Genomic DNA, 15,210 nt, shown 5'->3' with positions numbered 1-15,210 from the left:
GTAGATGGAAAAAAGCTGTCCTTGAAACAGTCTTGATATGTTCGTCAAAAGAGAGATCAGGGTCAAGAGTAACGCCGAGGTCCTTCACAGTTTTATTTGAGACGACTTTACAACCATCAAGATTAATTGTCAGATTTAACAGAAGATCTCTTTGTTTCCTGGGACCTAGAACAAGCATCTCTGTTTTGTTTTGTCCGAGTTTAAAAGTAGATAAAACATGAAGGATCCAAAACCCAAATAAGTAATTTTGGAAACGGCAAAGCTCTGTGATCCAGATCTTACACATCACACATGAAAGTGTGTCATTTCAAACTTCATCAGCAACCTTCTATTCCATTTTGTTGGATTTGAGGAATACTTTTCCATGTGCGCATGCACAGGATATTTATGAGCCATTTTCATCCAAAATACAGATTAGGATTATTTTTATTTTTTAAAAGTCCTTTAAGGTGGCCTGTTACGCATGATAAATGAAAAACATGGCTGTATTTAGGCTAAATATCAATTTTTTATTTTTAAAAACCATACACATTACTCGACAAGTTTCAAATGTAAATCCAATCACGATAATCATTTAAATTACTCAAGAAAAAGACATGAAGTAGTTTTTATTTCCAAATGTTAAGATAAAAAATAAATCCATAAAACAGATGGATAAACATTCATTCCCGTTATAGGAAGAATCTACAGAACAAAAACTGATGGATTCTTTTTTCTTCCCATTTTTGCAATTTCAAGCTGCTTTTTTTGGTAAAAACAAGAAACTTATTCCCAAAATATAATTGTCATTGAGCAACTACTGAACATATCCCTTTCCCCCCTCTCTCTTGGCCCCCTACACCCAGCTAAGATTGGGTGAGAGGTCTAAACAAGTGAGGAATTTAACAGTCAGAATCTGCACCCTGCTGCCAAAACAAAAACAACCCAACATAGCTGATAAGCTACTTCACAACATTAACAAATGTGTTAGTATTTTGACTACATGCCTATATAAAAGCCTAGTCTCTTATTTCATACCATTTGCCACCCTGAGAAAAATATTCCTACCAGAACCAATCACAACCCTTTTTAGTGAGTGCCCCACCCCGCCCCAAATGTTCCAATGTGTAATTTGTGTCAAACCCCAAAACTCTGGTTCAGTAGGTTGAAAGTTATCATCTGCGTTTCCATAAAAATACAAAGGTACAATTTGTATGGTTGTCTGTATAAAAATGTTCCCAAGGGAGGTGTTATGAAACAAAGTACCCCTGTGCAGTTACCAGTGTATGTCTAGTCTTTTAGTCTTAAAAAAATGTGTCAATTCTTTACTTTTTCCAGTATATCAGGTGTCAAAAATATTCTACAAGCAAATCAAATGCAGCAACATTTATGACTGTAAAAGGAGTCTTATGGGGGGGGGGGGGGATTTTTCAAATGTGAACAAACCATACATTGGGGGAAATTTAAGTTTTCATAAAAATAAATGAAATTAATTGAATGAAATCTGAAAATAATCCACTTGCTTTTATTTTTACCAATACAACATTTTACTACCTAAAGACCAAAAATGTGAAGTTAAAATGTTTTCTTAATTTATAGAATCCGTTTTCAATTCAACCCTTTTCTATGCCTGAGTAAACAAATGTCAGTATTGTACATTGGCAGGGACTGAAGTTTCGCTGAGTGAAAAAAAAGACAAGAAAAAACAGAACTGATTCTCAATGTGATGACCAACTGACTCCCTTTATGAACTCTTAAACGGGGAGAAAAACTAGGGTTTTAATACCCCTCCCCTTAACCCACAATTAAATGACAAACAGGACTTTTGAGCTTCCCTGTGAACGAGAAAAACGGAACATTGAAACTGCTAAAGCAATGAACGTAGTAAATATTTATAGAAATGTGAATGGAGAGTCCCTGGGCGTTCTTACTCCTTCCTTCTCCAGTTGAATCTCTCCACCCCCCCCAATGGACCTCTTCGCTATACAAGCCTTAGTGTTTATCTGTTTGGCTAGAAGATTTCTATTTATCTACAAATATATAACAAATAAAAATTGCAGGCAAAAATAGTTCAGTTTCAATAGAAACACCCTTTTTTTTCCTGAAAATACAGCAGTATCTGAAATAGTCCTCTTATTCAATATTTTACTCTGTCTGTCGATTTTCTGCATCGTACGTCAGGAAGCTTTTTCGTCTACAAACAGAAAAAAAGTATCTACAAACTTTGTAAACAGACCTGTTTTTTCCAAAAACATAAATAATTAAAAATATTAACAGCCAATGGAGCAGAAAAAAAGTTTCTGAATGAGCAAGGGCCAAAGACATAAATATACACCACCATTCAGATAAAGAGAAGCTAAAGGTCGTCTTTCATTTCTTACAGCTGATCTTCAAGCCAGGAGGAGGACCCCTCCCATTAAAATAATATCAATTAAAAAAACAGGTCACTTTCAATCTGAGTCTATATTCACCCCTCTTGCACCGAGAACAACATAAAAGTTATCAATGAGGGAGGGGTGGAGACAAAAGAAGCCCTCGCATTGCCAGAGGGGTATTTCTAAGAACTCAAATAAATTCTAATTAAATAAAAAAATCAAAACCAAACCCTACATTCGAGAATGTTTGCTCGTTTCAGTCCAGCACAAGCTCGAAGCTTACAGAAGACTCTCCCTTCTACCCCTTCTCCTCTGCCATCGCTCCTCCTCCGAGGCGAGCTCCTCGTCGTGGGTAGAAAAGTGGCTGTGGTGGTAATAGTAGTGGCTGAGGGTTGGCTCAGAATCAGAGGGAGGTCTCCAGGCTGTGTAAGGGGCTCCCTGGGGCCGAGGGGGTCCCTGCTGCCTTGTTGCCCTCCACGTAGAGGTGGTTGTTGCCGCCGCTCTCCACTGCATTATTGTTCTGGTTGGGCGAGGGCGTCGGCGAGAGTGACGGGGAAGGAGGGGTAGGCGTGATGTTGCGGGGGGAGGCGGAGTTGCGCTTGGTGGGGGCATCGTCCTCGGCGTCGGTGTCGTCGATGAGGGGGATGGAGGGCTCCGAGTCCTCTATCCTGAACTCTGGGTGGGTCATGAAGTTGTGGATGGAGCTGCGTGACTCTGGCTTCTCCAGCCCCTCATAGGGGGACAGGGAGCTGCGGAATGCATTCACCACCCGAATCTGTTGGGTGAGGGAGGGTGAGGGGGACACAGTCAGTCTCAACATAGAATCATGCACACATATACATTTTGCATTTTTCAATTGCAGTTCAAACCATGGACAAAATAAATAAATGGGTCAATTGCGGTGAGTTTGGGACGGGGTACATGAAAAAACACCAGTGATTTTGTTGTGAAATTCTCAACAAGACGTGCAAGTATGCAGTGAGGACTAGTCCTGGAGGCTAGAGTCAATCGGTGTGTCGTCAAACCCTGATCACTTTTGTTACCATCTTTCCTCGGACTGAGACTGAGCACTCAGTGGTGGAAGAAACCAGTCAAAAGTTAATGGGTCGTGGGACATATGTCTCTTACCGTTGGCTTTCACACCTCAAAACTCCTCTTGGGATTCAACAAACCATTGAGGGGGGTGGTAGTAGTGAAAGTAGTAAAAAATATCACCAAAAAAAGTCCAGCTCCAAAAATGCAACCCTCAGTCCAAGTTATTCAAAATGCAAGAAAAATGGAGACATGTTCTGGATAAGAACACATTCATAGAGGACAGAAGCTTGGACACAGATAGGTTAGTTATTTTTGGTCATGCTCAGGGTGAGGGAGGTGAGGAGGGTCAGTCACTGATTTTGTTGTGGAGAAAACAAAAACTGCAGCAGCCAAGCAGGTCTAAAGCTGATATATAGCTAGATAGGCAACAGCACAAGAAACACTCAGACTAGAGACAGAACCCATGCAGAGCGGTGCTACCTTGGGTTCAACAGTAGTAAACCTTTGAGTAAAGCCCATGACACATTTCACAGAATCTAAGGAGGAATATGGTTGGAGTCAGTAAGATTAGGGTGCTTCTTGGCTTATTTTTTTGGGGGGGGGAACAGTGGACAATACATACTGGCTATGAAAGAGGAATATTGAAATAAAAAGTACACCAAATTATATCAATCCTAAAATGTTAAGCGTTCTCATCAGCAAAGCACCTGGAAAAAGAGGCTTCATCATTTACTAGAGAGATGTGGCTTATAACCAAAGAGAGAAATTGAAATTAAAACATGGTCAAAACACTGCTCCCTAGTCTCAAAGCCTCTGAAGAAACATCACATCAGTTATAATACAATCAATGTCTGCAACTGCAGGTCAGCCAGTCTGAAAGAGACCAGTTGGTCACACAGACACACTCCCTGGTAGAGAACAGTTAATACACTCAGAACACACCAAAGCCCTTCATCTGGGTCTAAGGAAAGAAGGTTCATGAGGGAAGGGACAGTCTTGGTTATTTGCGGGATGCCGAAATTCCATTCTGCAGAGGAGAGGACACAGACATTCCAGGATCCTCCTGCACACAGTACAGCAGCCCCCGCAATGTTCCACTGATTGTCTATTAGTGGAGCGACAAGGTGGCTAGAATACCCAGACCGACTTAACACTCTGGACTGGACTTCACCCTGGAAAGACCCTGAGAAAGTACCAGTCCGGTCTAAAATGGGAAAGGTCATTCATTATTGGTTAGGCGGCGAACGTTGACCAACGTAACCAAAACATTGACAATATGTTTACATTTGGAGAGAGAAATAACTTGTTTATGCTCAGTCAGAGACAACCTCTGTTTTTTGGGGGGATTTTAAGCACTACCATCTACCGTGACCATGGGCTTATACTCAAAACATTTACACAGCTACTATAGAGGGGCCAGAGCTGCGACAACAAGGCCCGCAAGAGTGCTAGTAGCCAGGGGGGCCAGCCAGCCAGAGGGGGGGGCACAGCAGCAGACGTGACCAGACAACAACGTCAATCCAACGTTCCTCTAGCTCCTCCCTCAACCTCTATCATCAGAGAATGAAGCAGAAGCAGAAACAGAAAACAAGATGTGACAGAAAAAGCCCTTAGAACTCGTGGTGACCTTGTGGGTGTTACACTACATCCATATACAGCAGTTATGTTACCAAGCAACATGGAAGATGTGGTTGTTTTTTGTATTTTTTGTATTTTTTAAGAAAAGGAGGGACAAGTAAGAGTGAATGAATTCAACGTTAGGCGAGAGAGTAGAAGAGGAAGATGTTAGATTTTCATGCACTAAGGAAACACACACTCACACCCCACAGTGGAAGAAGCGGTGTTGGCGTCAGTGGCAGTAGTAGAAAAGGCTACATGTGTAGGGCTAGAAACATTGGTTACATCGTGCTGTTGTTGGCTGGAGGTGGAGGGCTGCCGCCTTAGCTGGCGCTCCTGAAAGGAGCTTCCGCTCTGGAAGGCACTCACTACATCCATCTGCAAGGAATCAGAGAGGGTGACAGGAGAGGATAGAGCCCAGAAACCACAGCAAGAGGAGAGGCGAGAGAGAAAGGGCGAGAGAGAAAGGGCGAGAGAGAAAGGGCGAGAGAGGCAGAGCGAGAAAAGGGCGAGAGAACAAGAGGAGACCAAGAGTGGAAGAAACCAGAGAAAGGTGAGAGAAAAGGCACCAAAATATAATAGAAAGGTATTTCCCCCCACTTAGAGAGATATAGCAGTTGCGAGAGAAAGTGGGTGAAAGGCACTGATCTGAAGGTTTCTCCCCGAGCCTGATCTGATGCTTTACATTTCCTAATTAAAAAAATCATCCCATATTCAAATACCTTTCACACCTGGCCCTTTAAGATACCTGTATTCTTCTCAGTATCACACAAAAGGGGATTTTCTTCATTGACCATCACATTATCATGTTCAACTTAACTTGTTAGAAAGCCAGAAATAGAATAGGCAAAAAGGACCTTGCTTGAGCTTTCCAAAGCAAACAGAAAATCAAAGTCAAAAGAAGGATTTTGAGGGGAACATGCCAGCTGTTCTCTCAAAGTGCTGAGAGAAAGGGAAAGGGGATGAGAAATGCGTAGAGTTAACCTTATGGCTTGTGATTCCTCTTTGGTCAACATCGGTGGAGAAGCGGTCAAGGAGGACATTACCTGAGTCTGGATGCGGTTGAGGCCCCTGAACCAGAGGATCTGTCCACGGCGCAGCTCGCGCTCGGCATGGTCGATCTCCTCCATTTCTTCCATGTCCTCCAGCTCCTCGTCAGGGATCTCCTGCCTCTGGGTGCCGTGGCCGGCAGACTTCAGGAACCTCAGACTTTTGGTGGGGATGGATGAGATCACCTGGAGGGAGGAGGGGCAGAGGGGTTAAGGTCTTATCACAGTCCAAACCATGTCAGCAATATTGGACCACAAATCCCATCTCTACCACAGAGGACTGACTACTAACATACAGATAGCAAAGACCCAGGTTACTGGTATATATGGAATGACAGGCTGGACTGCAACAGGTGCACAACAGGGACCCTCACACAATGTGCATCTGTTAACCGAACGACCAATTTCCACAGGAAGTCAGCTCGGAAAATAAATGTGACTGATGCAAAAGTAATGGGTTCTTGTCTGGTGACTAGGGTTGCAAAGGGTCAGAAACTTTCCCCCAAAATTTTCCATGGGAAGTTAAGCCCGGGAATTTGGGGAATTTTGCTTAAAATATATATTTTTTAAAGTTAGCTTTATAACAGCAAACTTGTTTTGAGGGATACACAAGGCAATTCTTTGTCTTGTGGCATATTTTGGTTAAACTATCACCAATTCAATGGAATTGCAGCCCTCTGCATTAACAGTGCACTCTTCCATCACATGTACAGCTGATTCTCAAGATCTTGCACACTAATAAGATGCTATTGAGCCCACACTACTACACTGTCTGAGCCAAGGACTACATGCTTTCTGGTAAGTTCTGATTACAATACTAGGTGGGGTGAATATATTTTATACTACATTTTTGTTAACGAGTAAAATAGTAGCCTACAGCAAAGTGTGTTTATATAATTTCTAACCTGTCAACAATTTCTGTTAGTTTTTGCTACCATGTGGGTTTTAGCTTGAGTCTACTAACTGAGTGTTATTTCACCCGTTTTCATACATGTTTCATTTTAAAACATTTATCTTACAAAGGAGTTGTTTAATCTAACTGCTTAACTATTTATCTGTACATGGAATTGGATTTGTTTTTTTTTCTCATTTCCCCCCTAATCTTTACAGGAAAATGACACAGGCACCATCTGATGTGTGGAGACATTTCACTGCAGCTAATGTAGAAGGAAAAGCTGTGTACATTTGCAAATACTGTGCCAAATCATATGTGAAGAATGCAACCAAGATGCAGAATCATCTGGCCAAGTGCATAAAGTTCCCTCAGCGCTCACAACAAGCAACCTCTGACAAAAGTCACTCTACTTCTATTCGAAGTAAAAATGACGAATCAGACACCTTATCGATAGCAACAGCTCATGGTCCTCCTGGAATCAGGAGTTTTTTTTGACTCAATGGAGGAACGTAGTCAGAGAAATGCTGATGAATATCTTGCTCGAGCTGTGTATGCAGCTGGTTCACCTCTGATGCTCACAGGCAATGTGTATTAGAAGAGATTGCTGAATGTTCTTCACCCAGCATACACCCCTCCAACCAGACATGCTTCTACTCATTTGCTGGGTGCAGAGTTCAACAGATTAAGTGAAGGTCAAGCATATCATAGAGAAAGCAGACAGTATTGCAATCATCTCTGATGGGTGGTCGAATGTTCGTGGGAAAGGAATAATTAACTACATCATCTCCACCCCTCAAACCAGTATTCTACAAGAGCACAGACACAAGGGTCTCTACATTGCAGATGAGCTGAAGGCAGTCATCAATGACCTTGGACCACAGAAGGTATTTGCACTGGTGACAAACAATGCTGCGAACATGAAAGCTGCTTGGTCTAAAGCAGAGGAGTCCTAACCTCACATCACACCCATTGGCTGTGCTGCTCATGCATTGAATCTGCTCCTCAAGGACATCATGGCACTGAAAACAATGGATACACCCTACAAGAGAGCCAAGGAAATGGTTAGGTATGTGAATGGTCATCAAGTTATAGCAGCAATCTACCTCACCAAGCAAAGTGAGAAGAATAAGAGCACCACATTGAAGCTGCCCAGCAACACCCGTTGGGGTGGTGTTGTCAGTCATCATGTTTGAGTCTCCTGGAGGGGAAGTCTGCTGATATGGACAGCCCCATCAAGAGAATCCTCCTGGATGATGCATATTGGGAGAGAGTGGTAAGCAGCCTGAAACCGATAGCAGTAGCCATTGCACGGATTGAGGGAGACCATGCCTGATGTTTAGACTCTGCTCGCAGATGTAAGAGAAGAAATCCATACTGCCCTGCTCACTTCACTGTTGCTCCAAGCAGAGGAAAGTACAGTTCTGAAATGCATCAAAAAGCGTGAAGAATTCAGCCTGAAGCCCATACACGCCTCAGTGTACATGTTGGACCCCAAGTATGCTGGCAAGAGCATCCTGTCTGGTGCAGAGATCAACAACGCCTATGGTGTCATCACTACCGTGTCTCGCCACCTTGGCCTGGATGAGGGCAAGGTTCTTGGCAGTCTGGCGAAGCACACTTCCAAGCAAGGGCTTTGGGATGGAGATGCAATATGGCAGTCATGCCAACATATCACATCAGCCACCTACTGGAAGGGACTGTGGATCTGAGGCTCTTTCGCCTGTTGCCTCCATCATCCTCCAAATCCCACCAACATCAGCCACCTCAGAGCACAACTGGTCCTTGTTTGTGAACACACACAAAGCACACATCACAGGCTGGCTTTTTTTCCCGTCAGGCTCAACGAGCCATCCTCAACAAGGTTGGAAAGTGACAGTGAAGATGAGGCCTCATAGTCTGAGGTTCAAGAGGTGGATATTGAGGAGGTCCAGGGAGAAGACATGGAAGCCTGAGAGGAAGACCACCAAATATTTAGTTTCTAGACTATCATTTTACAGATGTATGCTGAAAACATTTTTTGGGAGATGTGATGGATCATTGAGGATCATTCAATATTCCCTTTATTTTGTTGTTCAGTGAAATCATCCCATGTGAAGAGTCCACTCATTTAAAGTTCAATTCGTAACTAAATATTTATTTATTTATATTGGAAGGATTTAATAATTTGCAATTATGCCTACTTATAAGGAAAAATGTTTATGTTTCTGTCTCCATATGATATGGTAAATATATCCAATGCAAAAATATCTACATTTAAATGGTATTAATATTAATTTTCCTATATTCCCGTTAATTCCCACTGAAAGTTTCCACCTCTGAATATTCCCCAAAATGTGCAACCCTACTGGTGACAAAGCAATGTTTGGTCTAGCAAGTAAATGTCCAGCCATTTACTTGCTAGATCAGCATCACAAAATGCACAACTAATGACATCACAATCAACAACAGAAAAAAATAGGAGGTGAACAGGAAATTGTAATACACTAGATATTTCAGAAATAACATGCCAGCGCTCAAATCAGGAATTCTAGATCCTCATCATCCAACTAGCCATTTCAATACAGTGTGGCAATTCAGCTACCCAACACAGCCACATTGGGGCAGTAGTGTTTCCCTGACAGATGGGGCAGTGTTGGAAAGTTACAGGTGACGCACTTGCAACTCACTGTGTGTGTGTGTGTGTGTGTGGGTCTTCTTACCTGACCCCAGAGGAGACTGCTAAAGCCCAGAAAGGTGCACCATAGCCACTGGTCGATGCTCAGGCCCACACAGCTGAAAGGTTTGCCTCCCCACTGCACTATGACTATCTGAGAGGCCGGAGAGGAAAGAAACATTTAGAGGTCAAGCTCATTTCCATTCACGGTTTCTTGGTTTGCTGGTAATTCCATTTGACAGATATGCGTGTTACAACAGGTTTCATGTGAACCGTGTATGAATATGGTTTGGGTTTCGTTTTTCTTCATTCTTTATTTATCCAGGTGAGCGCCATTGAGATGACTCATTTAAGGGAGCCCTGGCCTTCTTATATATGGGGAAGAATCTATATTCTTCCAGAAATTGACCCCCTTTCCTATACAAGGGTACTACTTTTGTATCCTGCAGCCAGGCCAAATGTAGTGACCTATATAAGGAATAGGGTGTCAATTCAGACAGACCCATCTTCCCTAAACATCTGAAACCCTCTTCTAAGAGCATCTTAAATTAACCCCTAGCGCTGGCTTTGCTGATCACTACTTTAATGAGGGAAAATGTACTCACTACGAATGTGATGTGGTTGTCTCACCTAGCTATCTGAAGACAAATCCACTAATTGTAAGTCGCTCTAGACAAGAGCATCTGCCAACTGACCAAAACATTTTAAAAAATGGTGTCTGTTTAAAGCAGTGAGCAACTCCAGCAAGCAGACATGCTACAGTCTGAAGACACTAGACACTAAGTGTTACCTGGATGATAAAGGTGCCAAAGACGATGGAGCAGAAGATGAGGTTGTTGAAGATGCCGTCGAAGACATTGCGCTCGCCGTGGATCTTTCTGGCGTTGATCTCGTTGAAGAGCTGCAGGAGGACGAAGGTGTTGAAAATAATGGTGTAGTGCTCTGAGGGAGGCGAGTGGAGGGGTGCGTACCGCCCGCTGTCGATGTCAAAGATCTGCTCACCTGGGGGGGGGGGGGGGGGGGGAGAGAGAGAGAGAGAGAGAGCGAGAGAGACGGGGGAGGTGAAGTGTTGACCCACTACCTTTTAAAAATATCTTTATTTTATCTAGATCACTTGTCAAACTCATTTCACAGAGGGTGTCTGTGGGTTTTTGCTCCTCCATTGTACTTGACTAATGAATTAAGGTCACTAATTAGTAAATAACTCCCCTCACCTGGTTGTTTAGGTCTTAATTGAAAGGAAAAAACTCAAACCTGCAGACACTAGGCCCTCTGTGGAATGATTTAAAGGTAGAGGCAGCATTATGATGCAGAAAGGAAACAGTATTGTGGGTCAATTTCCACAACTACTAAGAACGTTGAAGCATAAGGCTCAACTTCACCGCTGTTTTGGTCCGGCGGCTACCACGCACTAACAGCGTTAAAACGAACCCTTGCACATGTGCAGATACTGTGTGAGAGCGAAGTGCTGCATATTGCTCATCAAAATATCTGCACCGCTGCTCGTGGCAGTCCCATTGAGATCAGAACACCTCTTTCACATCAAAAGATCAGCAAATTACAATTAAACGTTCAAATGTTCTCAGCCTTCTGCCGACTGAGGTTAATCTGACATTGGACAGTGAAACGTGTTGTTTTGCAGCCGTTGTACACGCCCCTGGAGCAAATTAAGGTTAAGTGCCTTGCTCAAGGGCACAGTGTCAGGTACTTCACCTTGTCGGCTTGGGTATTTGAACCAAGGACCTTTCGGTTACTGGCCCAACGCTCTAACCGCTAGCGTACCTGCCGCCCTAGTTAAGGTGGTAGTAAAGGTGACACCATCAGAGAGCCAGTCGATCAAGACCGCCTCATACCCATGTGGAATTCCATGGCATATGGTAAGCCGTTTCAGCTCAGTGCGCAATTAGAGTGAGATGCAGAGAATGGAAAACACACACATTCTTCTACACAGACACACTAGTACTTTACCTACGAAGAGCAGGGTGAAGATGAGGATGAGCTGGTAAACTCCGTGGCCAAGGATGTTCTTCATCATGGTGCGGGAGATGAGGGGCTTGTTGCGGCCGTACGGCTTCCTCAGCAGTAGAGACTCAGTGGGGGGCTCAGTGGCCAGGGCCAGGGAGGCAAAAGTGTCCATGATCAGGTTCACCCACAGCATCTGGACAGCTTTCAGAGGAGAGTCCTGGCGGGAGAGAGGGAGGTAGGAAAAGGATAGGGGAGACAGGGAAGGGAGTAGAAAGAGGAGAGATCCAGAAAGGGGGGGGGGAGAGCAGGACAGAGTGAGAAAGATTACTCATGCAGTCAGTACTACTTACATAACATCCTCCACACTATCCCAACGTCAGACTGTAGACACACTGCACAAATCCAACCAACACATTCAAAGCAGTGCAGGCCATAACACGAAGAGCAAATGCTGCCTGAGTAGTGATCATTGAAAGCTAAAAGACTTCAGTAGCCCACACACTGCTCAGAAATGACACAAGCAGCAATACAGGTGTCCACTTGCTGACTCACCAGAGCTATTCAGGCTCCAGTAGAGGCAAACCACTTCACACCAGCAGAGGAGCTAGCGAGCTACATACGTCTATATACACATTGCCGGCTTAGCATTCTAGCAGAGCAGCTAGCTTCATATACATTAGCTGCTTAGCATGCTAGCAGAGGCACTACCTACATACATTGTGCAGCTTAGCATGCTAGCAGAATGGCTAGATACACACAGGTAAACACATTAGCATCTACACTAGCATTCAGTGTGTGTGTGTGTGTGTGTGTGTGCGCGTCTCTTGACCCGTGTTGCCCTCTAGTAAATGCTCAGCCACTCATCACTCATTATCTCAAAATTACAGCACTGTTGGATAATGCACACAGCTCAGGCCCGGAGCTTTAAATAGCTGTTTGTTCCGTTTCTATTGCAGGCCCATTTACCATTGTTTTACCCCTGGATGAGCACTAATTTGGCGGCTGCTGTGACCGACAGGTCAAATAGGGGCAGATGATTGCTACCTCTAGTCAGAGAGAACCTGAAAAGCAGCTCTGATCCAAAGGAATACATTAGAATAAATTGGTTGCTCCATTTTGTACTGCCTCAGTCATTGTGGATACACACACACACAGATCATAGACTTCAGTCATAGGTGACAAATCTTTCCATTCAAGCTAAGGGAGGATAGATCCTGGTGCTGCTCCTAAGAACCAAACCCTCTATTCCCTCTACAATGTCCCCTCTGAATGCAAATCAAATCCAAGAGCACAGCGCTTAGTTCTTCTCCAGATCACATACAATGAGTCATAACGCGCAACAGAGCTGGTGTGCTGTGCTCTGCTTGTTTCAGCAGAAGGTGGGGGAGGGGCAAGAGAGGAGAGGAGCAGGTATGTGTGACAGTCTGTGTGAGGCATGGAGGGAGAGAAAGTAGCCAAACCGACACGGGCTAGTTAGACAAACTTGTTGCTGACATAGTTTGTCTATCATACCATCTGATAGTGCCCGACTTGAATGCATCAAATTGTTGTAAAGAAGCTAGATAGCTAACATAGTAAGGCTGATTGAGCCGGTTTTGCTGCACTCCCCGTACTGGTCTACAACACCATTCCTATTAAACAACAGCCCACCTGTTGGTTGATCATTGTAGCCTACTCCTTCTCATTTGGCCATCTTCATTCAGTCATTTTAATTCCATTTGGCATTGATTAGAAATGTCCCACTTCACTTGCGCTTTGATTGACTAGAAGCTACACGTGAAACGGATGTGTAGGCTACATGAGTCGTTTTTACGAGGCGCACTCATAACTGTCATAAAACTGTTTATTAAAAAATAAATAATGCAATTTTTTCCCCTCATTTAAACTTTATTTAACTAGGCAAGTCAGTTAAGAACAAATTCTTATTTACAATGACGGACTAGGAATAGTGGGTTAAATGCCTTGTTCAGGGGCAGAACAACAGATTTTTACCTTGTCAGCTCGGGGATTTGATCTAGCAACCTTTCGGTTACTGGCCCAATGCTCTAACCACTAGGCTACCTGCCGCCCCAATGGTCTATGTAGCAATGTCACAGACAATTTTATTTAATTTCAGACAAATCTTTTTCATTATTAAAATAGGCCTATATTCTTCTTACAGATGAATACTCTCCCAAGTAATGGAAAAGCATCATCCGGTGTGATATCTGCATAACCGTGCCCATCCCTAGTTTGTGTGTGTGTTACCTGCGTGATGCAGGCGCCGGTGAAGGCCACGATGACGGCCACTACGTTAACGGTGAGCTGGAACTGGAGGAACTTGGAGATGCTGTCGTAGACGTTGCGGCCCCACATCACTGCCTTGACGATGCTGCTGAAATTGTCGTCCGTCAGGATGATGTCAGACGCCTCCTTGGCCACGTCTGTGCCGGCGATACCCTGCAGGTGACACACATTAAGTTCTATATTGAAGTTGTGCAGAGCCGTGGTCTAGTGTTAAAGCCCTCCGCTCTGGACACACATATTTCTCTCCCAGGAGACAAGGGTTCAATCCCCACTCCAAACCTTCATACCATTCTTCATATCCCTGTCTACCCCTCGGGCAACTCATAACGGTCTCATTAAGTCAAAATGCGTAAGAGAAACAAGAGTTCGATATTCAAGTAGTCGTAGCCCTATACACATGTAATTGCGGTGCAGTACGTTTGTTGTTACTGTTCATATGTGCCGATATGTGACGGCCATTGGTCACTACAGAGTGCGATGTTATCAGTCAGTCAACTTCGTTGAACTTCAGTTTCACATCTTTCGCACATGTAAACATGCAGTAAATTACATCCATAAAGTTTACAGTGACATCTTTAAAACCCAACATCGTTTTTGACTCCCCATATAAAAGTGCAGATTAAAGTTCCATCATGATCGTTATCTGGACTTGTGACGATATGACTCACGGTTATCTGGACAGTATGAGATTCCATACAGTACGGGCAATCATTTACAGCCAATCAGTAGCAACATGTTACTTTCTGATAGGACTGGCAGAGAAATGAGACTCACCATGGCGAAGCCGACATCAGCTTTCTTCAAGGCGGGCCCGTCGTTGGTGCCGTCTCCTGTGACTGCTACTACCTGCCTCTGTTCTAAGACCGTACTGTCGATGATACCTTGGGGGAGAGAGAACAACTTACCAAATAAGACATCTGAAATGACAGATTTCAGGACACTGTGACTTGTGAAAATGACATTTTTCATTTTCATCCTGAAAGAGCAAAGCGAAGTACCTTTGACTAATGTGTGCTTGTCGGTGGGTGAGGATCGTGCAAGTACTCTGAGTTTTGGCCAGATCTTATCAATGCGCTCTTGTTCAATCTAGAAGGGGAAAAATGAGACTAATTAGCCTACAATCCCCATTCTTCATCTATCAACCATGTTGTTAGCGCGTTCCATTAGTCCATCAGGGCCAACTAACCCTACCCTTATTAACACTGAAGTACAATGTCAAACAGGGTTGTGTTCATTAGGGCACGCAATGGAAAAAGGTCTCAAACCTTTTGCAATGGGAAATGAAAATAAGTCTTTCTTATTGGACGAGCCCAGGTAGTCTCTCCCTGTTTCAATCCATTTTCTTCCGTTTGGTGA

At 43.7% G+C, this 15,210-nt stretch overlaps 1 protein-coding gene across 7 annotated transcripts in view; it reads right to left on the bottom strand.

Moving 5' to 3' along the window:
* Positions 1 to 488: 488 nt before the first annotated feature.
* Positions 489 to 15,210, bottom strand: part of atp2b1a (ATPase plasma membrane Ca2+ transporting 1a) — a 55,020-nt gene continuing 40,298 nt past the window's right edge. For 3 of the 7 annotated variants that reach the window (XM_055937322.1, XM_055937324.1, XM_055937323.1), the window contains 9 exons: positions 14,853 to 14,940; positions 14,629 to 14,735; positions 13,816 to 14,007; positions 11,572 to 11,785; positions 10,394 to 10,605; positions 9,650 to 9,757; positions 6,053 to 6,241; positions 5,292 to 5,384; positions 489 to 3,129 (listed from right to left, as the gene is read on the bottom strand). In XM_055937322.1, coding sequence (XP_055793297.1) covers positions 2,758 to 3,129; positions 5,292 to 5,384; positions 6,053 to 6,241; positions 9,650 to 9,757; positions 10,394 to 10,605; positions 11,572 to 11,785; positions 13,816 to 14,007; positions 14,629 to 14,735; positions 14,853 to 14,940 — 1,575 coding nt within the window. In that variant the 3' untranslated portion in view covers positions 489 to 2,757. Of the gene's footprint in view, positions 3,130 to 5,209; positions 5,385 to 6,052; positions 6,242 to 9,649; positions 9,758 to 10,393; positions 10,606 to 11,571; positions 11,786 to 13,815; positions 14,008 to 14,628; positions 14,736 to 14,852; positions 14,941 to 15,210 lie in introns of all 7 variants that reach the window. The other 4 variants (XM_055937327.1, XM_055937328.1, XM_055937325.1 and 1 more) reach the window with 2 other exon arrangements.

This window comes from Salvelinus fontinalis, chromosome 11 (assembly GCF_029448725.1).
Source record: "Salvelinus fontinalis isolate EN_2023a chromosome 11, ASM2944872v1, whole genome shotgun sequence".
Lineage (NCBI taxonomy): Eukaryota > Metazoa > Chordata > Actinopteri > Salmoniformes > Salmonidae > Salvelinus > Salvelinus fontinalis.
Note: the sequence above shows the minus strand (reverse complement) of the source record. Positions and strands in the feature narration are given on the sequence as shown.